The 25,692-nt window shown below is 38.9% G+C and overlaps 1 protein-coding gene and 1 pseudogene across 2 annotated transcripts in view; one reads left to right on the top strand and one right to left on the bottom strand.

The window, feature by feature from the left end:
- The window catches only part of LOC308433274 (uncharacterized protein), a gene marked incomplete at both ends in the record, with an annotated part of 98,562 nt that overhangs the window by 19,634 nt on the left and 53,236 nt on the right, over nucleotides 1-25,692 (top strand). Inside the window, 2 exons of the mRNA XM_080933274.1 lie at nucleotides 5,777-5,878; nucleotides 20,554-20,664. Of these exons, the coding sequence (XP_080789400.1) occupies nucleotides 5,777-5,878; nucleotides 20,554-20,664 (213 nt within the window). The remainder of the gene's footprint in view (nucleotides 1-5,776; nucleotides 5,879-20,553; nucleotides 20,665-25,692) is intronic.
- Nucleotides 15,594-16,883, bottom strand: LOC308432997 (SWI/SNF-related matrix-associated actin-dependent regulator of chromatin subfamily E member 1-like; annotated as a pseudogene). The gene is made up of 2 exons: nucleotides 15,996-16,883; nucleotides 15,594-15,844 (listed from the first exon to the last, which is right to left on the bottom strand). The product of its transcript is annotated as an SWI/SNF-related matrix-associated actin-dependent regulator of chromatin subfamily E member 1-like (transcript).

Below are 25,692 nucleotides of genomic sequence, written 5' to 3'. Positions count from 1 at the left end.
AGTATCACATCCCACTACAAAAGCCTATACTAAACTAAACTAGAGAATCTGAAGGAAATGGGCAATTTTCTAGACAGATAACAGGTAACAAAGTTAAATTAGGATCAGATAAGCCATCTGAACAGTTTTGTAACCCCTAAAGAAATAGAAGCAGTCATCAAATGTCTCCAAACCAAAAAATAGCTAAGGACCAGATGGATTTAGTGGAGAATTCTATCAGACCTTCAAAGAAGACATAATACCAATACTCTTCAAACTATTTTACAAAATAGAAATAGAAGGAACACTACACAGTTCATTCTATGAAGCCACAATTATGCTTATATCTAAACCACACAAAGACCCAACAAAGAAAGAGAACTTCAGACTAATCTCTCTCGTGAATACCGATATAAAAGTACTCAATAAAATTCTCACAAACCAAATCCAAGAACACATCAAAACTATCATCCATTATGATCAAGTAGGATTCATCCCATGGATACAGGGATGCTTCAATATATGAAAATCCATCAACATAATCCACTATATAAACAAACTCAGAAAAAAAAAACCACATGATCATCTCTTTAGATGCTGAGAAAACATTTGATAAGATTCAATACTCCTTCATGTTAAAAACCTTGGAAAGATCAGGAATTTAAAGCTCATACCTAAACATAATGAAAGCAATATACAGCAAACCAGTAGCTAACATCAAACTAAATGGTGAGAAACTTGAAGCAATTCCACTAAAATCAGGGACTAGACAAGGCTGCCCAATCTTTTCCAACTTATTCAATATAGTACTTAAAGTCCTAGCCAGGGAAATTAGACATTAAGAAGAGGTCAAAGGGAAACAAATAGAAAAGGAAAAAGTCAAAATATCACTATTGGCAGATGCTATGAAAGTATATTTAAGTGACCCCAAAAATTCCACAAGGGAACTCCTAAACCTGATAAACAACTTCAGCAAAGTGGCTGGATATAAAATTAACTCAAACAAATCAATGGCCTTGCTCTACTCAAAGGATAAACATGTTGAGAAAGAAATTAGGGAAACAACACCTTTCACAATTATCACAAAACATATAAAGTACTTTGGTGTGACTCTAACCAAGCAAGTGAAAGATCTGTATGACAAGAACTTCAAGTCTCTAAAGAAAGAATTTGAAAATCTCAGAAGATGGAAAGATCTCCCATGTACATGGATTGGAAGGATTAATATAGTAAAAATGTCATCTTGCCAAAAGCAACCTACAGATTCAATGCAATTCCCATCAAAATTCCAACTCAATTCTTCATAAAGTTAGAAAGAGTAATTTGCAAATTTATTTGGAATAACAAAAATCCAGGATAGCAAAAACTATTCTCAACAACAAAAAAACTGCCGGGTAAATCAGGATCTTCAACCTGAAGCTGTATTACAGAGCAATTATGATAAAAACTGTATGGTATTGGTACAGACATGCAGGTAGATCAATGGAATAGAATTAAAGACCCAGAAATGAACCCACAAACTTATGGTTGCTTGATCTTTGACAAAGGAGCTAAAACCGTTCTGTGGGAAAGGGACAGCATTTTTAACAAATAGAGCTGGTTCAACTGGAGGTCAGCATGTAGGAGAATGAAAATTGATCCATTCCTTTTTTTCTTTTTATTAGATATTTTTGTATTTACATTTCAAATGTTATCCCCTTTCCCCCATCCCCATTTGCCCTGCACCTCCCCTTGCTTGTATGAAGGTATTCCCTTTCCCTACCACCCTCTCCAACCTCAGTGCCTTGGTATTCTCCTACAATGGGAAAAGGAGCCTTCACTGCATCAAAGGCCTCTCCTCCCATTGATGCCAAACAATGCTATTCTCTGCTACATATGCAACTGGAGAGCCATGGGTCTCTCCATTTGTACTCATTGGTTGGTGTTTTTAGTCCCTGGGAGTTCTGGGGGGGGGGGTTGATTGGTTCATAATGTTCTTCCAATGGAGTTGCAAAACCTTTCAGCACCTTTAGTCCTTTCTCTAGCTTCTTCACTGGGGCCCCCATGTTCAAACCAATGGTTAGCTTCAATCATCCTCAACTGTATCAATATGATTCTGGAAGAGCCTCTGAGGAGGTATTCATATATGGCTTCTGCCAGTAAACATTTCTTGGCATCAGAAATAGTGCTTGAGTTTGGTGGCTGCATATGGGGTAGATTTCTGGGTGAAGTAGTTAGTCTCTTCTTTTCTTTCTTGATTTTTTTTTTCAATCCGGGATCCTCTTTCTCTTTCCCTGTATTTCCTCCCATGAGTGTTTTGTTCTTCCTTTTTAGAAGAACTGAGGCATCCAGATTCTGGCCTTCTTCTTTTTGAGTTTCATAAGGTCTGTGAATTGTTTCTTGGGTATTCCGAGCGTTTTGGGCTAGTATCTGCTTATCAGTGAGTGCACATCATGTGTTTTCTTTTGTGATTGGGTTACCTCATTCAGTATGTTTTCTAGTTTCATCCATTTGCTAGGAATTTCATTAGTCATTGTTTCTAATAACTGAGTAGTACTCCATGTGGTATAAATGTACCACATTTTCTGTATTCATTCCTCTGGTGAAGGACATCTGGGTTCTTTTCATATTCTGGATATAATAAATGGGCTGCCATGAACATGGTGGAGCATGTGTCCTTGTTATATGTTGGAGTTTCTTTTGGGTACATGCCCAGGAGTGGAATAGCTGGGTCCTCAGATTTGCATTCTTCTGCATGCTGACTGCCAGTTGAATCAGCACCAATTGTTAAAGATTCTGTCCTTTGTCCACTGAATGTTTTTAGCTCCTTTGTCAAAGATCAAGTGATTATAGGTGTGTGCATTCATTTCTGGGTCTTCAATTCTGTTCTATTGTTCCATTCTTTTCACCATGTACAAAGTTCAAGTCCAAGTGGATCAAGAACCTCCACATAAAACCAGATACACTGAAACCAATAGAAGAGAAAGTGGGGAAGATCCTGGAACACATAAGCACAGGAGAAAATTTCCTGAACACAACACCAATGGCTTATGCTTTAAGATCAAGAATTGACAAATGGGACCTCTTAAAATTACAAAGCTTCTGCCAGATACAGGACATTGTCAAAAGGACAAAACAGCAATCAACAGATTGGAAAAAGATTTTTACCAATCCTACATCTGATAGAAGGCTAATATCTAATATGTACAAATAACTCCAGAAGTTAGACTCCAGAGAATCTAATAACCCTATTAAAAATGAGGTACAGAGCTAGACAAAGAATTTTCAACTGAAAAATATCAAATGGCTGAGAAGCACATAAAGAAATGTTCAACATTCTTAGTCATCAGGGAAATGCAAATTAAAACCACCCTGAGATTCCACCTCACACCAGTCAGAATGGCTAAGATCCAAAACTCAAGTGACAGCAGATGCTGGGTAGGAAGTAGAGAAAGAGGAACACTTCTCCACTATTGTCAGATTGCAAGCTGGTATAACCACTCTGGAAATTAGTCTGGGGGTCCTTAGAAAATTAGACATACCTGAGGACCTAGCCATACCACTCCTGGGCATATACCCAAAAAAATGCTCCAACATATAACAAGGATCATGTTCATAGAAGCCTTATTTATAATAGCCAAAAGCTGGAAAGAACCCAGATATTCTTCAACAGAGGAATGGATACAGAAAATGTGGTACATTTACAGCACATGGAGTACTGCTCAGCTATTAAAAACAATAACCTTGTGAAATTCTTAGGCAAATTGAAGAAACTAGAAACTATCATACTGAGTGAGGTAACCCAAACACAAAAGAACACACATGTCATGTACTTATTGATAAGCAGTTAATAGCCCAAAAGCTTATATTGCCCAAGATTCAATCACAAACCACATGAAGCTCAAGAAGTTGGAAACCAAAGAGGGGATTCTTCAGTCTTTCTTAAAAGGAGGAACAAAATATTCACAGGAGGAAGTACAGAGACAAAGTTTGGAGCAGAGAGTAAAGGATTATCCAGAGATTGTCTCAGCAGAGGATTCACCCAATATATAGTCACCAAACCCAGACAGTATTATGGATGCCAAAGCATGCATTCTGAAAGGTTCCTAATATAGCTGTCTCCTGAGAGGCTCTGCTAGAGCTTGAGAACTATAGAATCAGATGCTCTCAGCCAACAGACTGAGAATGGGGTCCCCAATATAGGAGTTAGAGAAAGGACTGAAGGAGCTGAAGGGGTTTTCAACTCTACAAGAAGAGCAACAATATCAACGAACCAGACCCCCAGAGTTCCCATAGATTAAACCATCAACCAAAGAATACACGTGAAGGGACCCTTGGCTCCAGCTGCATATGTACCAGAGCATCAAGGAGAGGAGAGGTTCTTGGCCAAGTAAAGGCTCAATGCTCCAGTGTAGGGGAATGTCAGGGTGCAGAGATGGGAGGGAGTAGGTGGGGGGGTGACACTCTCATAGAGGTGGGGGAAGAGGGATTCAATAAGGGTATTCCAGAGGTTGAAATGGGAAAGGGGATAACATTTGAAATGTAAGTAAAGAAAAAATAATAAACCACAGCTATCATGAAAAACAATTTTTTTAAGGAGCATTTTTTTTTTACCCAGAAGTTCTAATGCTTTTCTTCTTTTTGTGGAAGGGCATCCTATTAAATGTCTGCTGTAGGATGTTAGGTTACACTATTCTTTTTAATAGTTGGTATTCTTATCTTACACTTGCTTAGCGTTTTCACAAATACCTCCAAGTCGATCTAGTATTAAGATCCTACTCCTGAAATCAGGAAAGTTTCCAATTCTGCTTTATTATTATTTATAAGTCTTCAAAGCCAAGTGCTAATGTTGTTCACAATCTGCATTCATACCTTTTCTTCATTTCTGAGGGATAATAACCCCAAAGAGTTCTGAGGAGAGAAGGTTGTGATCTGTGAGGTGCAGTCTGGAATTTGATCTTGGTGAATTTTCTTTATTTTGGGCAAAGTGTATTGAGGTAGAGAAAAGTCAAAAAGGTCGATGGATGGGTTGATACCATGAAAAAACTAAACTGATTGACAAGCAGAACTTGTGAGGAACACACACACACACACACATACACATCAGAGAAGAAGATATAGGAAAGAAGATGTAAACATAGCAGGAAAAAAACTCCAGGAGGAAAAATGGATTGATAATTGGACTACAGTAAGTAAAATTAGCTAGATGACTAAAAATTCATGAACTCTTACTGTAATGTTCCTTGGATTCTCCACTGACATTGCAGCCAAATGTGCCAGTTCCAACCTCTTCAAAACTAATTGTTCTTATATTTTTCTTAGAAAGCCAGGACTTTTCCTCCTCTTGGCTTCTTGTAAAACAGCATTTTATGTGCTGTGTTTAAGTTTTATCATGAATAAAATTGTAATAAATTCTCTTAGTTACAAATGTAAGCACCTTAGGTTTGCATTTGAGTAGCTTTGACAGAGGGGTTCAGTGTGAATCCTAAAGTGTAGTGCTCCTTAACTCTAGTAAGCTTTGTATTCTTGACACAAATATTTAACCCCCTATTCTCTACATGCCAGTATTCTCTCCTCTAAAAACATATTTACCATCATCATCTGCTGTGAAGATTAGATTAGATTACACTATAGGAAAATGTTATGGTGAAACCCAGACTTTTGTGTAACTAATATATTCTATTACTTAGCTTTGCTTGGAACATATATATTAGGCCTGACAAGGAATCAAAAAGCAAGCATGCTACTTGTACAGAACTGTTATAGTGTGTAGTATGGAATGTCAGCCCAAGCAGTGCATTCTTTGCTTCCTTTGCAGTGCGTGAGCGAACCGTGAGACTATGCAGAGGAACGGGGGATTATCCCTGGGGGTTCCGGATTCAGTTCTCCAAACCAATCGTGGTAACAGAAGTGGATACCAGTAAGTGCTCTCATAAAAGTTTAATTCATCCCAGAACAGTCCTCTCAGTCCTATCAAAATGAACCAAATAACCTAACCTAGACTCTCACCATCTCGTAAAGTGGCAACTTCTGAGACTGTTTTCCAAACAGAACTATTTACAACAGTGTTACATCACCCTATTCCTCCATTCAATTCCTCCTTACACTACCCCAACTCACTTGCTCTCTAATTCATGGTCTCTTTTTCTTTAAATAGTATTTCTACAAATATGTTATTAAATATAAAACCATGACATGCTGATTCCATTTTGTGTCACTTTTATACATTTTTTTTTTTTTTTACCACTGGCCACTTTTAAGGGGTTCTGCCTTAGTTAGGGTTTACTGCTGTGAACAGACACTATGACCAAGGCAAGTTTTATAAAGGACAACATTTAATTGGACTGGCTTACAGGTTCAGAGGTTCAGTTCATCATCATCAAGGTAGGAAGGAGCAGGATAGAATCTAGGCAGGCATGGTACAGAAGAAGGTGAGAGTTCTACATCTTCATCTAAAGCTTGCTAGTGGAAAACTGACTTCCAGGCAGCTAGGATGAGGGTCTCAAGCCCAGGCACACAGTGACACACCCACTCCCACAAGGCCATACCTCCCATAGTACCACTCCCTGGGCCAAGCATATAAAAACCATTACAGTCTCATTTCTGGGGAAGACTAATCCAGTTCCTCAACAGTCACTAATTGACTGTATTTCTTCATCTTGTGATATTTTTCCATTGACTATATTTCTTCATCTTGTGATATTTTTCCCACACATATAGTGATATCTACTGGTTTGGATATTGTTCAGATCTTATTGACGCGACCATAGTACGGTTGCTTTCTTTTCATATCTAGAAGACATGCTCTATCAACAGATTTCCAGATAACTGGTTCTTTTAATTTTTCCAACCCTTCTTCTTCAGTGTCTCCTGAGCCTTTTGCATCATTTGGGACAGGGCACCCTTGTGATATATTCTTATTTTAAACCTAAGGGGTGCAAAGAATTTGTATATGTGGTTCATTAATGTTCATCAGTGGTTTAGAAGAAATAATTTAAATTTCTTTTAATTTCAGGTTAGAAATTAATAGATTTGAATTTATATTTCAAAACTATGTTGTATTTCAGAAAATCATTATGAAGAACTGTTTTAAGCAAAGTAATATTTATATATTATTCTTGGACTAAATATTTGTTTCTCTTTTACTGTTTTTAAACTGAGACATTACTAGTTTGTGGGTTGAGGGTATTTCAGTCATGTTGCTACTCTAGGGAAATGTTTCTCTTGCCCTTCGTGTATCTGCAGGTCCCTCGGGCCAGAATGTGTCTATGGCAGTGGACTCTGACCCTTTAGCTCGGTCTAGCAGCCCCCAACCCCCTACTTTGCATAAAAGTATACGAATACATTGTTGTCAGTGCTTGTTTTTTTCTTTTTAAAGGTTTGATAGTGTGCATTAAGATCTTACTAGTTACAATGAACATAAAGTACATGTGAAACTGGATGTAACATAGAATAGATCAAAGTTTTCTTGGTGTGTAAGGATTAAGCATAATGTTTTTTTCTTTTCCTTTTTTTTTTTTTTTCTTGAACTTTACAGTCTTTGAGTTGTTTCTGGGGTGTTCAGAGCTTTTTGGGGTTAGTATCCAATAATCAGTGACTGCATATTAATGTCAATTATTTGTGACTGGGTTATCTCAGTCAGGATGATATTCTCTAGAATCATCCATTTTCTTAAGAATTTCATAAAGTTATTGTTTCTGATAGCTGAGTAGTGCTTCATTGTGTAAATGTACCACAATTTTCGTATCCATTCATCTACTGAAGGACATCTGGGTTCTTTCCAGCTTATGGCTATTATAAATAGAGCCACTATGAACATTGTGGTACATGTGTCTTTGTTGTATATTGCAGCATCACTGGGATTTATGCCCAGAAGTGGAATAGCTGGATCTTCAGGTAGTACTATGTCCAATTTTCTGAGAAATTGCCAGACTGATTTCCAGAGTGGTTGTACCAGTTTAAACCCCACCAACAGTGGAGAAGTGTTCCTCTTTCTCCACATCCTAGCCAGCATCTGCTGTCATCTGAATTTTTGATCATGGCCAAACTGACTGGTGTAAGGTGGAATCTCAGGGTTGTTTTGATTTGCATTTCCCTGATGGCTAATGATGTCGAGCACTTCCTTAATTGCTTCTCAGCTATTCGATATTCCTCAACTGAGAACTTTTTGTTTAGCTCTGTACCTCATTTTTTTAATAGGATTGTTTGATTCTCTGGTGTCTAGCTTTTTGAGTTCTTAGTATACCTTGGATATTAGGCCTCTATCTGATGTGGGGTTGATAAAGATCTTTTCCCACTCTGCTGGCTGCCATTTTGTTTTAGAGACAGTGTCCTTAGCCTTACAGAAACTATGCAAACTCATTAAGTCACATTTGTCAATCTCTGACTTTAGAGCATGAGCCATTGGTGTTCTGTTCAGGAAATTTCCCCTTGTGCCTATGTGTTCTAAGGTTTCCCTACTTTTTCTTCTAATAGTTTCAGTGTACCTGGTTTAATGTGGAGATCTTTGATCCACTTACACTTGAGCATTGTACAAGGAGATAAGAAACAGTCTATTTTCATTCTTCAGCATGCTGAGTGCCAGTTGGACCAACACCATTTGTTGAATAGGCTGTCCTTTTTCCATTGAATGTTTACAGCTCCTTTGACAAAAATCAGGTGACCATATATGTGAGGGCTCATTTCTGGATCTTCTATTCTATTCCATTGATCCACATGCCTATTTCTGTACCAGTACCATGCAGTTTTTAGCAAAATTGCTTTGTAATATAGCTTGAGGTCAGGGATAGTGATTCCTGCAGATGTTTTCTTGATGTTGAGGATGGATTTCACTATTCTGGGTCTTTTGTTATTCCAGATGAAATTGCACATTGTTTTTTCCAACTCAGTGAAGTATTGGGTTGGTATTTTGATGGGGATTGCATTGAATCTGTAGATTGCTTTTGGTAAGATGGCCATTTTTACAATGTTGATCCTTCCAATCCATGAGCATGGGAGATCTTTCCATTTTCTGAGATCTTCCTCGATTTCCTTCTTTAGAGGTTTGAAATTCTTGTCATACAGGACCTTCACTTGCTTAGTTAGAGACACAAAAGGTATTTCATATTTTTGTGACTATTGTGAATGGTATCTTTTTCCTAATTTCTTTCTTAGCCTGTTTGTCCTTTGAGTAGAGGAAGGCTACTGATTTGTTTGAGTTAATTTTATATCCAGCCATTTTGCTGAACTTGTTTGTCAGCTGTACGAGTTCTCTGGTGGAATTTGTGGGGTCGCTTAAGTACACTATCATGTCATCTGCAAATAGTGATGTTTTTACTTCCTTCTTTCTGATTTGTATCCCTTTGATTTCCTTTTGCTGTCTAATTGCTCCAGCAACGAATTCCAGTACTATGTTGAATAGGTAGGGGGAGATTGGGCAGCCTCGTCTAGTCTCTGATTTTAGTGGGATTGCTTCACATTTCCCACCGTTAAGTTTGATGTTGGCTGTGTTTTCCTGTATTTTGCTTTTATTATGTTTAGGTATGGGTCTTGGATTTCTGTTCTTTCCAAGACTTTTAACATGAAGGGGTGTTGAATTTTGTCTACTGCTTTCTCAGCATCTAGTGAGATAAAAAGGTGTTTTTTTTTCTTTGAGGTTGTTTATATGGTGGATTACATTACTGGATTTCCATATATTATACCATCCCTGCATCCCAGGGATGAAGCCTACTTGATCATGGTGAATGATCGTTGTGATGTGTTCTTGGATTCGGTTTGCAAGGAATTTGTTTTGTATTTTTGCATCAATATTCATATGTGAGATTGGTCTGAAATTCTCTTTTCTTGTAGGGTTTTTGTGTGGTTAGGAACAAGAGTTATTGTAGCCTCAAAAAACGAGTTAGATAGTGTTCCATCTGATTCTATTTTGTGGAATAGTTTGGAGAGTGTTGGTACTATGTCATCAATAAATGTCTGATAAAATTCTTCACTGAAGCAATATGGACCTGGGCTTTTTTCTTTTTTTTTTTTTTTTTTTTTGGTTGGGAGGCTTTTGATGACTGCTTCCTATTTCTTTAGGTGTTATGGGATTATTTAGATGGTTTACCTGGTCCTGGTTTAACTTTAGGATCTTTTATCTGTCTAGGAATTCATCCATTTCTTCAAGATTTTCCAGCTCTGTTGAGTATAAGCTTTTATAGTAGGATCTGATCATTTCTTGAGAATTTCCTGTTTCAGTTATTATGTTTCCACTTTCATTTCTGATTTTGTTAATTTGGATGCTCTCTCTTTGCCCTCTGCTTAGTCTGGCAAAGGGTTTACTAATCTTGTTAATTTTCTCAAAGAACCAGCTCTTGGTTTTGTTGATTCTTTCGATGGTTCTTTTTGTTTCTATTTGGTCTATTTATGCCCTAAGTTTGATTATTTCTTGCTGTCTACTCCTCTTGGGTGTATCTGCTTCCTTTTGTTCCAGAGCTTTCAACTATGCTGTCAAGTTGCTAGTATATGCTCTCTCCAGTTTCTTTTTGGAAGCACTCAGAGCTATGAGTTTTCCTCTCAGTACTGCTTTCATTTCATCCCATTAGTTTGGGTATGTTGTGTTTTCGTTTTCATTGAATTCTAGAAAATCCTTAATTTATTTCTTTATTTCTTCTTTGACCCTGCTATCATTTAATAGAGCATTGTTTAGTTTCCATGTATATATGGGCTTTCTGTTGTCTTTGTTGTTATTAAAGACCAGCCTTAGACCATAGTGATCTGAGAGGATGCATGGGACTATTTCCATCTTCTTATATATATTGAGGCTCATTTTGTGACCAGTTTTGTGGTCAGTTTTCGAGAAGGTGCCATGGGGTGCTGAGAAGAAGGTGTATTCTTTTACTTTAGGATGATATGTTCTGTAGATATCTATTAATTCCAGTTGGTTCATAACCTCTGCTAGTTTTGCTGTGTCCTTGTTCAGTTTCTGTTTTCATGATCTGTCCATTGGTGAGAGTGGGGTACTGAGATCTCCCGCTATTATTGTGTGGGGTGCAATGTATTTTTTGAGCTTTAGTACGGTTTCTTTTATGAATATGGGTGCTTCTTTTGTATTTGGAGTATATATGTTAATGATTGAGAGTTCCTCCTGACAGATTTCCCCTGTAATGAGTAAAAAGTGTCCTTCCTTGTCTTTTTTGATAGCATTTGGTTGAAAATCTACTTTATTTGATATTAAAATGGCCACTCCAGCTTGCTTCCTGGGGCCATTTGCTTGGAACTTTTTTTCCCAACCTTTAACTCTGAGATAGTGTCTGTCTTTGTCTCTGAGATGAGTTTCCTGTATGCAGCAAAATGCCGGGTTTTGTTTATGTATCCTGTCTGATAGCCTATACCTTTTTTATTGGGGAATTGAGTCCATTTATATTAACAGATATCAAGGAATAGTGTTTGCTGTTTCCTGCTATTTTTGCTTTTGGTGGTTGAATTGTGCCTGTGTGTCTTTCTCCTTTTGGTTTTCTTGCTTAGGAGTTTTCTTGTTTTTACTAGGATGTAGTTCCCCTTGTTGTATTGGGGTTCCCACCTATAATTCGCTGTAGTGCTAGGTTTATGGTCAGATATTGTGTAAATTTAGTTTTGTCTTGGAATATCTTGGTCTCTCCATCTATGGTGATTGAGAATTTTCCTGGGTATAGCAGCTTGGGCTGACACTTGTGCTCTCTTAGGGTCTGCATGGTACCTGTCCAGGCTCTTGTATTTTTCATAGTCTCTGTTGAGAAATCAGTTGTGATTCTGATTGGTCTGCCTTTCTATGGTATATGACCTTTTTCCCTTACTACTTTTAGTATTCCTTCTTTGCTTTGGCAGTTGGCATTTTGACTATTATGTGTCGGGAGGAATTTCTTTTCTGGTCCAGCCTTTTTGGAGTTCTGTGGGCTTGTTTTATGTTCATGGTCATCTCATTCTTAAGGATAGGGAAGTTTTCTTCTATGATTTTGTTGACGATATTTACTGTGCCTCTTAGATGATATTCTTCTCCCTCTTCTATTCCCATTATCCTTAGGTTTGGTATTCTTATTGTGTCCTGGATCTCCTGGACATTTTGGGTTAGGAGCTTTTTGGTTTTTGCATCTTCTTTGACTGTTTTGTGTATGTTTTCAATGTTGTCTTCAGCCCCTGAGATTCTCTCTTCCATCTCTTGTAGTCTGTTGAAAATGCTTGCATCTTTGACTCCTGATTCCTTTTTTAGGTGTTCTACCTCTAGGGTTATCTCTTTTAGTGTTTTCTTTATTATGTCCATTTTTGTTTTAAATTCCTTCTTCCATTTCTTCATCTCTTTTGTCTTGTTTTCCTCTAGTTCTTTGAGTTCTTTGAGTGTTTTTCTTGTTTCCTCTTTAAAAGCTTCTAATTCTTTATGCTTTTCCTCCTGTTCTTGTTTAAGGATCTCTATCATCATCTTGAGGTATGATTTCAAGTCTGAGTCTTCTTTTTCTGGAGTGTTTGGCATTTCGCTGTTTGCTGTGATGGGAGAGCTGGGTTCTAGTGTTGTCAGGTTGTCTTGGTTTCCCTGGCGTACATTCTTTTGCTTTCCTCTTGCCATCTTGTTGTTGGTGATTGGTTCTCGCCTCTCCCTTGTACCTGGCCGGTGTCCCTGGATCTCCTCTGTTCCTTGTGGCGGATGGTCTGAGATCCTGTTCTGTACACAAAGGCCGCTGGCTTTGAACAGACAGCCCAGTGTCAGGTTCCTGGTTCCCTGGACCAAGCAGTGGAGGGCGCACTTTCTGCATGCTCGGCAGAGATCTCTCTGCTTCCCGGCTACTCGGAACACCTCACCAGGCCTGTGTCCCTGGATCTCCGCTGTTCCTCTATTTCTTTATTTGTTTGTTTGTTTGTTTGTTTGTTTGTTTGTTTGTTTATTCAAGTCACCTTCTGCACTGACTCTGTGGTTTACCATTGCTCCACTAGGAAACCCTCTTCCACCCAGGATTTCTTAGGCTCTCACTTGGATTCCCAGCCCCATGTTCAATGCACCATTTGTAACCTGAGACTTTTTCACTCATGCCCAAGTTCCTGAATGAGTCCAGGGTTTATTTATTCATGAATAGTTACTGCAACGTGCTTGCTTGCTCTCTCTAGCATATATCTAAATAAATCAATACATAATAAAGGAACATATATATTCATTATGATATAATCAATATTATATAATATTCATTCTTTTATATACATGTATGTGTATGTATGTATATATGAATAGGATTAGGATTCCTCTTATCTGGGCAGACCAAGAAGCACTGAGAGTTGATGCTTAGTTGCTTGCTAAGCATCTCTTTTCTTCTTCTTCCTCCTCCTCCTTCTTCTACTCCTTCTCCTCCTCCTCCTTCTTCTACTCCTTCTCCTCCTTCTACTTCTTCTTCTCCTCCTTTCCTCTCTTCTTCCCATTCTCACTCCTCTCCCTGTTCTTCTTTTTTATTCAATTTAAAATATAAATATAAATATTCATCCTTTATTTTCTGTTTCTATAAAGAATGCTGACTAATACACAGGCCATGGTAACAAGGAAGGCATACCAGGTAGTACAGTGACAGAGAAAGCAGGGTACACGGTGGCAGGAGTATGGGACTAGGGCTCTTCATATCTGGGCAGACTAGGAAGCAAAGAATGGTGAGAGCTGGTACTTAGCTGCTTGATCTCTCTCTCTCTCTCTCTCTCTCTCTCTCTCTCTCTCTCTCTCTCCTTCATTTTTTCTCTGTCTCTTTTCCCCTTCTCTTTATTCTCTGAGGCCCAAGCCAGTGGACAGAATAGCACTACACACTTTCATCTGCACTCGCGATGTCTCCTTGGTGATCAAGTCAATTTAATCATGAAAATTCACCATTACAGAGTTAATTGCTGATATCTTTGTAACTACTCAGTTGTGATGGTTAACTATATTCTTGTCATTCTAATACAAAACAAATAATACTGTGTGCTCTGCAGGGAACTTTTAATTTACTGGGCCCCGAGGGGTTTTACAATAGGAAAGCTGAAGCATCTTTTCTGTTGCAAAAATGGTACAATACATAGTTAACCCAGGATTTTATTCAGCATAAGACAGTGCTGCCCTGGCAGGGATTTGTGTAGCTGCTGAGTGTAGTTCTCTCATTTTCTTCTTAAATGTATTTCTCAGAGCTGAGAATCCCTCTGAAATCCATTGTCTACTCAAATCTACTAAATGAGGGGTTGGGGGACTTTGAAATTACACAGATTTTCAGCCCTTCTGAGAGTCTTATTCATACTATAAAACATTGTGCTGGATGCAGTACAGAGGCTTAATTACAGACTAAAGATGAAAAAGATAAAGAGAAGAGACCTGTAGGTGGGGTGGGAACGATTATCCATAAGTATACAGAGTGTGAGCTTGCGTGGCACTTACACAACTAATTGCCCACACCGGCTGGCATCTGCATGAAGAGTTCTGTGAAAGCGGAGCGCCTGTGAGATCTGTTGCCATAAACAAAGGAAACAGATGTTTCCACTTTGATAGCGGAAAGAAAACTATACATTTAAGGCAGGATAAGCAAGGGAGGACTTGATGAACAAAGCCTGACTTTCTCAACCTCCAGAATGTAAAATGCTACTGTTAGACGATGAATTTCAAAGGGAAAAATGCATCCTTCTTTTAAAAGAAAATAAAAGGAAGGTTTTCAGAATCTTCATTATATGTAAATATGCATGAAGTAACTTCTGTTTAGCTTTCCCTAATAAACTTACAAGTCTATCTATTGGAGGAGGAATTGCAAGTTTAGAAAACCATAGTCATTTTTTTCTTATTACCTTACACCTTCCTGAGCAATTTATGTTGAATACTTCTGTTCCAACACCAACCTCAAATACAGCAAACATTTGCGTGCTGTGTTTCCAAGTCACCTTGGAGCATTCTGTCCTCAGTGGATCCTTATATTACAACTCCAGCATCATTATTAGATACACATGAATCTTGTAAAATGTCTGACAGTCTACAGTACAAGTCATGCCCACTGTCTAATATTAAAGGCCGTTCTCTGAACCAGCCACAAGAGTAGCTCTCTATAATAATCCCTACCAACAATCATTATACTTGGTATCATAACCAATAATATAGAGAAAGTACAACTTAAAATGAACAGAGCCGTGTATAGACATTTACCTGAAGACGATAAACAAATAATCAATAAACAGATGATTGGGTTTCTCATCAAAGAAAGAGACCACGGATAATGATTTTTGCTCACACGTATGATTAAAATAAAAGTCTAGATAATAAAGAAAACAAAGGAATCTCAAACAATACTGCAAAAAAAGAAAATAGAGTAAACTCATCTAATTGTATAATTATAATAGAAACATCTTCATAGTGATAGAGCCTTTTAATTAAAAAATATTTTAAAGCAAATTACACTTGGAAAACTTACTATTAAATACATACTTGGTTTTAGATGTTCTGGTGTTTATTGACTTATCTAGTGAATCATTTAACATATTGATTAGTTAGTACAAATGCTCATTTGTTTGTCAAATTCCTCCTACTGCCCTCTTCTGAAAGGAGTCCTCATTTTTCTTTTTCTTTCTTTCTTTTTTTAAACAAAAAAAACAACACGAAAACCCACATTTTATTTTCATTTTAAAAAAGTTTTAAGTCACATAAAAGAAGGCAACATTTACTCCTTCTCGTTCTCAGGCACTGGGTCTGTGGCGCTGTTGCTCTCTGAGCTGGTGTTACTGTCACTGTCCCTTCTACCTTTGTGCTGCCAACTCCCTCCTGCCCTCTCTACTCATCCTCAGAAGTAGAAGTGCCTTCACCATTCTGCTGGCTCTCAGCCTTGTCTTCAAGGTGTGTCTCCGGGATATTCCCGACTTGCTCTTCCTCAGGGGCTATGCTGCCTTGACTGCGCCCAACTTGCTCTGCGGCCTCTTCCCTCTCCTCCTCCTCCTCCCTCTCCTCCTCCTTCTCCCTCTCCTCCTCCTTCTCTCTCCTCCTCCTTCTCTCTCCCCCTCCTTCTCCCTCTCCTCCTCCTTCTCTCTCCTCCTCCTTCTCTCTCTCCTCCTCCTTCTCTCTCCTTCTCCTTCTCCCTCTCCTCCTGCCTTTTGTGGGTCTGTTCCTCTGCCTGTGGGATCTCAGCTACAATCCTCTCCGTCTCTACTTCCACCTTCAGACCCCACAACCTTTCAAGTTCATTGTTAAAGGAGTCTGTGCTTTCCAGGAATTTCCTTTTCTTTTCCCGGTGTCGTTCCTCTCTCTGAAGAAGCTCGGCTTCTAGTTTCCGCTGATGAACCATTAAAGGACTGGACCTGTCGCTTGAGGACCTGCATTCTAGCTGTTGTGACAACCGACAGCACATCAGGTACCCTCGGGATCTCACTGAGGATCTCACTGATGAGGCGGTGGTTTCTCTGGAAACGGGCGGTGGCTGTGCTTCACTGAAAAGCCATCATGATAATCATCCGGACCCTCAGCAGGCTGAACGCTCATGTGAGGTTCTCCTTTCTCCTTGTGAGACTGTCTCTGCAGCTTCGGCAAGACGTTTTGCATTAATGTACCCAACGTAGGCAGGGGAATTGTGATGGGCCTTCACAGACTCTCTGTACTCAATCTTCTCTGCTTCGTATTTATTTAAATATTCTTGTTTCTCTTCATCAGTGAGATCTCGCCACATGCCACCAATAATCTTGCCAATTTCCCACAACTTTCGGTCAGAATTGGAAGCCTTTACTTGGTCCCGGCCCTTTCTACTTTACCATCAGTGGCTTATCTGGTGGCTTTGGAGGCTTTGGAATTGTAATGTCAGAGGACGCCGTGACCCGGCTGTTGGTGCCCGGGTTCCGTCCCAGCCTGTAGCTATTGTAGGCGAGATGACTGCATGGATTGTATCCCACAAACCCTGGGGTGCCGGGCATTTGTGTTGCAGGAGCTGGAGTGGGAGGTCGGCATAAGATGGTCTTTTTGACATTTTGGAAGATTACGTTTTCGGTTCCTTAAGAATGAATCTGAGGCACTGCGGGCACAGCTGTGGTTTCGCCTTCCCTTTGTCTCGCCTTCATTTTTCTTAATGTCTTGAATAGATTAAGATTAATTATGATGTTATTATTGTTGATTTAATGGCCTGTTGATATTCTCTTTATTTTTTCTATTGTTTCTCTGCTTCTGTGTGTCTCCCTCTCTCCCTTCTCTGTGTATCCATATGTGTCCATGTGCAAGCATGTGTGTGTGTGTATAATTCTGCAAGCACGTCAGTGCTCATGTTAGTCAACATCACGTGCTCCCTTACTAACTTCCCACCTTACTTTTTGAGACAAGTCTCTCACTAAACCTCAAGTTGGCCATTTTGGACTGAGTCCCTCACTGGGGGTCCCCTGGGATCCTTCTGTGTCTCTGATCCTAACACTGCCATTACAGCTGCCTCCCTTTTTCCACAGATGGTGAGCAGCCCAGCTCAGGGCCACATGCTACACTGTAGCAGCTAAACCCTGACGTCATCACTGTCTCTATGTCCTCCATCTCTCTGCTCTGACTTAAGTTTTTCTTTGTCCAGCCTCCTTTCTCTCCCTTACTAATAGTAACAGTTTTTTAAGCTCTGTTTTTCTCTCCTTACACTGTCTGAGTTGTGAATCTATTCCTTGGTTCTATGTTAATATCCATGCTTCAAATCTTCTCTCATTTTGTCTGGACTGAACCTCATGCTGGCCTCACACTGGGCAAGCAGTGTACCATTGAGTTTCCCTCTACCCAAACACACTTTTCATCCATCCCAACGAACAGATTATACTATATACTCCATGCTTACTCCAATGCATCTGAGACACTTCTTCCATGTTTCAGAGTTTATCTGAGCATAGAAAATACCATAATAAACAAATGATAAATTGTACTTGCTGGTGGGATGTTTATGGTTCATTAAGGATAGATAGGCGGGTGTCCAAATCTTTTCAAGTCATGTGACAGGTCTCTAATCTCTAGAGTTGTTACAGGACTGTAGAAATTCTAGTAATGATATCCATGCTGGTCCATTCCACTTAATCTATATCTAGTCTAAATTAATCTTCCTAAAGTCTGAAGTGTAAAAAACATACAATGTTTGCAATGTTTAATATCTCTCCAATGCCAGAGGATCTGGTAAAAATCCTGTGTCTTCACCTTTAACACTGTTTCTCCTTTGCCTGACTCCTTTGTGTCATCATGAAGGCCCATGCCACTTAACCCACAGCCTCTGTGCCAGCTCACCTGAGTCACTAACTTTGTCTGAACACCTTTGTTTAGAATATTAACTGGCTTGGGTTTGCCAGTGTTTTGAAATTATGTTAACTTGGCAACAAAAAAAAAAAAAAAAATAAGCATGACTCAAGACAAACGAAACAAAAGGTCATTAGACATGGTAGTAGCCGAAAGTGGATGTTCTTTGGAGAGAGTTTTGTCCCAGATAATGTTTCATGATCTGGGTTTTATCTTTCGTTATAAATCTATCATCCCCTAGGACTCTGAAGTCACTGTGCTTTCTAGACAAATGGAAAAAGAGAGAAGGAAAGGGTGGCTTTTCTGTGTGTTTAGGGTCTAGGAACCCACTTCTGGTCACATTTCAGTGGCTAGGCCTTCTTCGTATTGTAGGCCCAGATGCACAGGAATCTGAGAAAGACTGACCAACTGTGAGCCCAGACAGCAGAAGAGTTAGGTTTATATAGAACTAGCAGCCTCCACCACTCTGTCGTCCCTGACACTCATTATGAGACAGAATTCACTGACTCATTAAGACCAGAATCATCGCTATCAATTAATATTGTCCTTTTCCTGAAAGTCATTTTATTATCACCATGAATTGGAGTGAGAATTCCTTTCTCCACAATCACAATATATAATCTTCTTTCTGTAATTTGTCTTATATTTATCACCTGAATCGCCTTTTCTGTTCTGTTCTTTCTTTGCCAGAAGAATTGAAGGTCCTTGAGAAGAAGAACTATAGCGTATAATTTGGAGTGCTTCATTTAGCCATTCAATATCTATTTGTTGAGTGACTGTTAACCTTTAAGACAATGGCTGGTATTATGAGAAATATAGAAAATAGTAAGAAATGTCACTGGATCTATGTTGTTATTTTGTAATGCCATAAAAAAATTTTCTGAGCCCTTTTAGGCAATGGAACAATTGCAACTGATTCAAATCAATCAATTATGTACCATGAGATGTAATGAATAGTGTATAACTAAACAGGACTATCAGGGATCACTTCTTCCCCTTTCTGAATTGAATGAGATGTAGCTTATTAGTTATGGTGCCCTCAGCAACTGAGTCACATTTTAAAACTAAGATTCTTGGTCAGCCATTGTGACTCATACCTCAGTCCCAATACCCCAGAGGCAGACCTTTGTGAGTTCGAGGCCAGTTTGATCTACAGGGAAAGTTCCAGGAAGTCAGGGATACACAGGGAAATCCTATCTCAATGAACCAAAAGATAAAAATAAAAACGACATAAATTAATATTCTTTGGTTCTAGAGATAGGGCTCGAGGTTTAAGAGCACTGGCTGATCTTCCACACAATATTGTTTTGATTCCCAGCAACCATGGTGGTCACAACCATCTGTGTCTCCGGTTCTAGGGGAGGTGACTTTCTCTTCTGCTCTCTGCAGACACCAGACAGCCACTCACTGTACAGACATACATGCAGGCAAAGCACTCTTATGCATAAAGAATAATAAAACACAATTAACATGTAAAGGTAATATTTAAAATCAATATCCTCTGAGGAGGTGGGTGACCGGCTCCATATTAAAACTTTCTGTGGCTCGTGTTTCTCTGTGAGCCCGTGAACAGCACAGAGATGCTCAGCATGTGCAGAAAAGAGAGAGGAAGTGGGTTTTAACTAAATGAAGACAGAAAAAGTGGATCAAAACTACTTGCTGTAAGGAGAATTTTAGTCAAATATAGGGAGACCATATATTTAAAAATGAATTAACCTTAAAATAGCATATTGATATAGACAGCTGTTGCAGAAGTGAAAGTGATGAAATCCAAGGGACAAAGTGCCCATCCCCCCAAAGGGCCTCCACCCTTTTCAGCTCAATTCCATACCTGAGGCTGTTTTCAATTTCCTATCTGAAAAGATTCAAAGAGGAGCCTAAACAATTCAAGTGAAAGCAACTCAGACACTGCTCCTTTCCTCAACCCCACCCCCTACTACTCCCTGATCTGGTTTTGCCACAACTTCATAAGTATTTCAATTACTTGTTCCTGAACAGGCCTGTGGAGAGGCTCTGCCCCAGCCCCCTTCTTAGAGATGAAGATATTGAGGTTAAGTGATTTTTCTCAGAGTTACAAAGAGGCCTCCCAGCAACAGGGAAGGAGAAGCAATAGTTAGACCTCCTCATGGATGAATAGATTGAGTTTCAGAGCAGCTTGGCCATTGTATTGCAAAGGCGCCTCTCAAATGCCTGGCTGAATGTTTAAGTCCTAGAAATGAAAGGGAGGCCTGGAGGAGAACCCTTTCTTTCTTATTAATGACATAAGCAATTGTCTAATGTTGGAAGGAAAGGCCCCATAGAAAAAGTCCTTTAAAAAATACGAACAGCAGGACAGACACTCAGTGTGGGACCCTCTGTTAAGGAGACCTTTGTCATCTGTCTACTTACAGACAGCGCTGCTGAGGAGGCTGGACTCCAAATTGGAGACGTGGTGCTGTCTGTCAATGGCACTGAGGTCACCAGTGTTGAGCACGCGGAAGCTGTGCACCTTGCAAAGAAAGGTAGGTGGGCCAGTTACAAACTGCAGAGTTCACCCAGATGTGGAGAGCTCCATACAAAGGCAGCTCAAGGTGAGAAGGAGGTAGGTAGAGAGGGGAGCCTTTATCAACGTGATACTGTACCCTAGTATTTCATTCTCACTTCTACAAAGGCATCGTCGCCCACAGAGTGAAACCGGAAAACTCAGTAAGCAAAATACACTCCATTTCCAAGACATTTCTTTAATTAAAAAAATATATATATATCGTCATTATAAGAATTCATTTACAGTTTCATTTCATTTCTTTTTACATATGTTCCTTCCCTTATTTCCATTTCCTTGCAAAATGTTTGTGGAGGTAAACAAAATCTTAGGATTTTAGTATGGCATAGATGTGTATGTGTCTCTATGTGTGTGTGTCTGTGTGTGTCTGTCTGTGTGTGTGTGTGTGTGTGTGAGAGAGAGAGAGAGAGAGAGAGAGAGAGAGAGAGAGAGAGACAGACAGACAGACAGACAGACAAAGACACACATCCCAGTTCTGAAGCTTTTAGAAATTCTGTTAGGACCACCTGAGGCCTGTGTGCCAAGCAGTTTCCAAACAGTTAAACCACCACAGGATTAGAGATAACATATTCTCCACACCGTTGAATCCATTCACAGTAAATGTGTGGACAGACTGATGTCACTGTTCTCTCTGACAAATAACTTTCTTTGGTACCTTTTGATAAGTCCTTAAAGTCTCACAGAAAAACAGATTTGACTAGAAAATGTTGAGTTCTATCACGGGATTATGTGATATGGTATCTTCTTCCAGAATTCCTGAAGGTTGTATGGACGCTGTGATACCCTGAAGGGTTATTAGACAATGAGATGGTATTTAAAGTGTGCATTTGGAATACGCCACTGGTGCTCTGATAAGGGTCGCTTGCCTTCTTTCAAGCTGTGGACTTAGCAAGAGCCAAGAGTTCTCTGGTACAGACTAACATTTGAAAACCACCAACGAATGCATTCTACTTAACCATTCTGAATTGTTTCCAGGTAGAGTTTGGCTTTGTATTTTATGCTCTGTAAGATGTATATTGGGTATGCCAGGAATGCAAGGTCTTTATCAGGTAGGATGAGCAACAACTCTCATAGGTCTTACCCTGATGTTTATCCTTTGTGAAACAGTTTAAGAATGTGGGGTTTATGCTCATGATTACATGAATAATTTGATAATCTAAAACAGTAAGGCAACGTTATTCATTATTTTTCTTAACTGTTCTCAAAGACAATTCCTTGTTATTTTATTTTCTGTGTCAACTAGTATTTTAGCAATACTTTTGCTCCTAGTGTTTTTTATTTTGCTTCAAGAAGCTTAATGTTGTTTATAAGACTTAATCCTCATTCGGAAGTTAAAAGCAAACAGAGACCATCTCTAAACCTTGGCTGGAGGAGTTTCTGGCTTTGGATAAAATGGTGAAATGACAATGACAGTTGTAGAAAAGTGACTTCAACATCTTAGCTTGAGCTGCGTGCTCTTGGAAGTGACCCAGAAGATGAGTAATAACTTTATTATCATTTGGGTTCAACTTTAACCTCCCTCTCTTAAAAGGACTATGATCCCTTGTCTTTGCCAGCCCCCAAATTCAACACTACAGACACCTTTGAAGCAGACCAAAAATGTGCATCTGAGATATTAAAGAACAACATAGAAAGAGAAAGAAAATGATGACATCATGCTTGTATTTTTGCAAGGGTGAGAATTACAGTAAATACCAGACAGCTGGGGGAAGCATTTACTATTGACTTTGTCATTCATGGATTCCGAGCAAGCCTTGTTCTACCTCAGTTCCACTGAATACTAGAAAATTCACAGCACCTGTTACGGACAGTCATTGAGATTCGCCAACCTGTATGAAGGCATAGGTCAGTCCATATTCACAGGTGATCTCCTGCTCATACTTAGGGGTAACTGCATATGGCACAGCTTTTAATTCAGAAACAGTGAAATCTCCGGTAGAATAATCAAGAGATTTTCTGAGATTCTTGATCACTTGCCATGAAGGCAAACAGGACAAACACAGCAGCTGGACCAAGATAGCACCCTAAGAGGTCCAGTACCCTGAAGAGCACTGTCCCGCTCCCCAGGGCCGGGCAGGGTTGTCAGAGAGGGTCGATTGCAGGTTTAAACTTCCTGCAGTGCAAACTCTCCAAAATTATTTTCAATAATCACAAAACAATAGGTGATACCTGGTTAAAAAAATAATAAGGAATCTACTAAACAGTGAGAGGAAAGGGTGTCAGTGCATGAACAATCTGAAATAAGCAAGGGAGAACAAATACATCTGAGAGAACAGGCACTGAAAATGCAAAATAAAATCAATATACATCATTGAGTTGGTCAAGGAGGACATTTGTAGGATATGAAACAGAAAAGCAGTTATAAAGAAGAGCCTGTTGTCAGCGCTTAGTATAAGGAAGACAGATGTTGAAAAAAGTAGTATGTGAACAGAATAATAAAATAAACTCAATGAAAATAACTTAGGTAGTCCAAACTACTGTGTAAATGCTCACAGAAAGTGTCAAAGAGAAAGTGAGATGAGAGGAAGGAAGGGAAGGAAGGAAGGAGGGAGGGAGGGAGAGAGGAAGAGAGGGAAGGAGGGGGAGAGAGAGAGGAAGGAAGGAAGGAGAGAGGGAAGAAAAAGTCAGGCAGACATAAAAACAGTTAAATGCCAAGGACAAAAACAGAAGAATAATAAACTATCTTAAGAATGCCTAGGAGAAAAAAAATATGGAAAGGAAAATTTGGCGCACGAGTGTGTGGGCACGAACGTGCATGCGTGAGTGAGTGTGTGTGTGTGTGTGTGTGCATACATGTATTTGTTTCTGCTGAGGTGTACACTTTTGTGGATATGTACTCATGTCTAGAGACTTGAGTCCCCAGGGAGTTGGAATGTCTGATGGGGTGGGAGTGGAGGCTGGGGAAATCCTCTTGGAGACTGGGGGAGGGGGAGAAGGTATGGGATGAGGACCAGTCAGAGGACCAACCAGAAGGGAGTAAGAGACTGGTTGGTAAAAAAGGGGAAAAAAATAAAAGAAGAAGGAGAAGAAGAAGAAAAAGAAGAAGAGGAAAGGGAAATATAAAGCAAAATAGCTTCATGTTTAGCATAGAATAGGTGTAAAGAAATCATTTTAAAGTCCCTATTGATTGTATCAGTCATATATTGAACCAAAGAATTCCTTAATGAAGATCAATGCAGTTGTATAATTTCAATATTCCAAATATAGAAAAAATAGCAATTTCCTAATAAATGCTACTTATATATCTTTTTATTGCTATGACAAAAATATTTTAGATAGCAAGTCTACAAGAAGAAAACTTTATTGTGACACATGGCTTCAGTCCAAGGTTATTTGTTCTTGATGCTTTGAATTTTGGAGGTATCTGTCATGTCAGTAAAATGGGCTAAAGGGTGACGCTTACTCTCTCATAGCCTGAAGGCTACACACAGAGAAAAAAGGCCTGCAGTCTCAGTAATGTCTCAAAGATCCACCATCAATAAACTAACTTCCTTGCATTGAGACCTAGTTCCTAAGGTTGTCCACCTCCCAACAGTGCCAGAGGGTGACAACTCACCTTTTAATATACAAGATTTCGACGAACATTTAAGTTTTAAACCATAATATAACCAAAAATCCAAAACAATTAAAACAGAAAAGCACAGGCACATGACCAAAAAAAAAAAAAAAAAAAAAAAAAAAAGTTAACAGAGAAACCTTGGAAATACTTCTTTTGCAATTGACAAAAGCAATGCTACTTGTAACAAGCCTGCTCATCAGAATCAGGAATGTCCTGGCCAAGCCAATATAATGCAAGCAAGAGAAACAGTAGTATTCATTCTAGGAAGAAACAGAATCATTCTTACTGAATGTGACTATTGCTGGCCAAAACTTATAACTAAAGGAGAAGGACTCAGCAAACTAAGATCTCCTATACAAAATGGTTATCTATGGGCAGCCCTAAAACATACACACAGGGACTGGGCAAGTTCTGTATATATTCATTCAACAAAAATTATGAAAATTGAAGCCATGACTTTAAAAAGAGAGAAAAAAGGGATATATGGGATGGATTGGAGGGATGAAAGGGAAGGAGGACACGATGTATTTGTAATCTCAAAATAAAATAACTATTTAAAAATTAGCAGTATATACCTGTGCTAACAACAAGAAATAATTGGGGGGCATTTCACATGGTTATAATAGCAACAAAAATTTAATGTGTTTAGAATTAATCTCTCAAAGACTGAAGAACTTTATGGAAAAATAAGATTTGAGGTCCATACAAGATCTAGGAGAGATAAATAGCTCACTGTAAAATGCTGTGTGCCTTGTTCAAAGCTTTTAAGCTCAATCCTGTAAGATGGGGGAACTAAATGCCTGGAAATAAACACAATTTTTATGCATTCATAGGTTAAAAATGAAAATGTCTTAATTCTCCCAAAAATCACTCTAAAATTTATAATATCACCATAAAATGTCATTAAAATTGATGGGTAGTTTGGAAAACTTACCTACAAACACGCAGAAAAGCAAATGTAGTTTTTAAAAGAGACATTATTTTCAAATAGAGCAAGATATTGAAAGAACACTTGTATTAGACATGAAGGTATATTCCGAACTCATAGTAGCATATAAGAATGCAGTTATTTTGTAGGAACATAGAATAGACTAGGGATCTGCAAAGGACAAGAAAGCTCAAAAATACTCAACTATTCATCAAAACTTTGACGAAGATGTATATATTCTATATACAATGGTGGATTGCAGTTGTATCCAGTCTCAATTTTTAAGTTAAAATCAGTGTCATTAAAAGAAACTATGGACCGGCTTTGCCACTAATCAAAAACCAATGTAAATTGTCAACAAGATGATGTTTTAGTTTCCGTATTATTTTAAAGTGTCACATCCCAGCTTTGACAGGGGCGTAACGGTAAGAAAATGAGACTCTGTACACTTACTGGGATATGGGAGTTTAGAGAGCCATCGGTGCTTCCTAGTGAAGTAC

Source organism: Micromys minutus, assembly GCF_963924665.1.
Source record: "Micromys minutus genome assembly, chromosome: 19".
Lineage (NCBI taxonomy): Eukaryota > Metazoa > Chordata > Mammalia > Rodentia > Muridae > Micromys > Micromys minutus.
The sequence above is the reverse complement of the archived record's forward strand: the minus strand, read 5'-3'. Positions and strand labels throughout refer to the sequence as shown.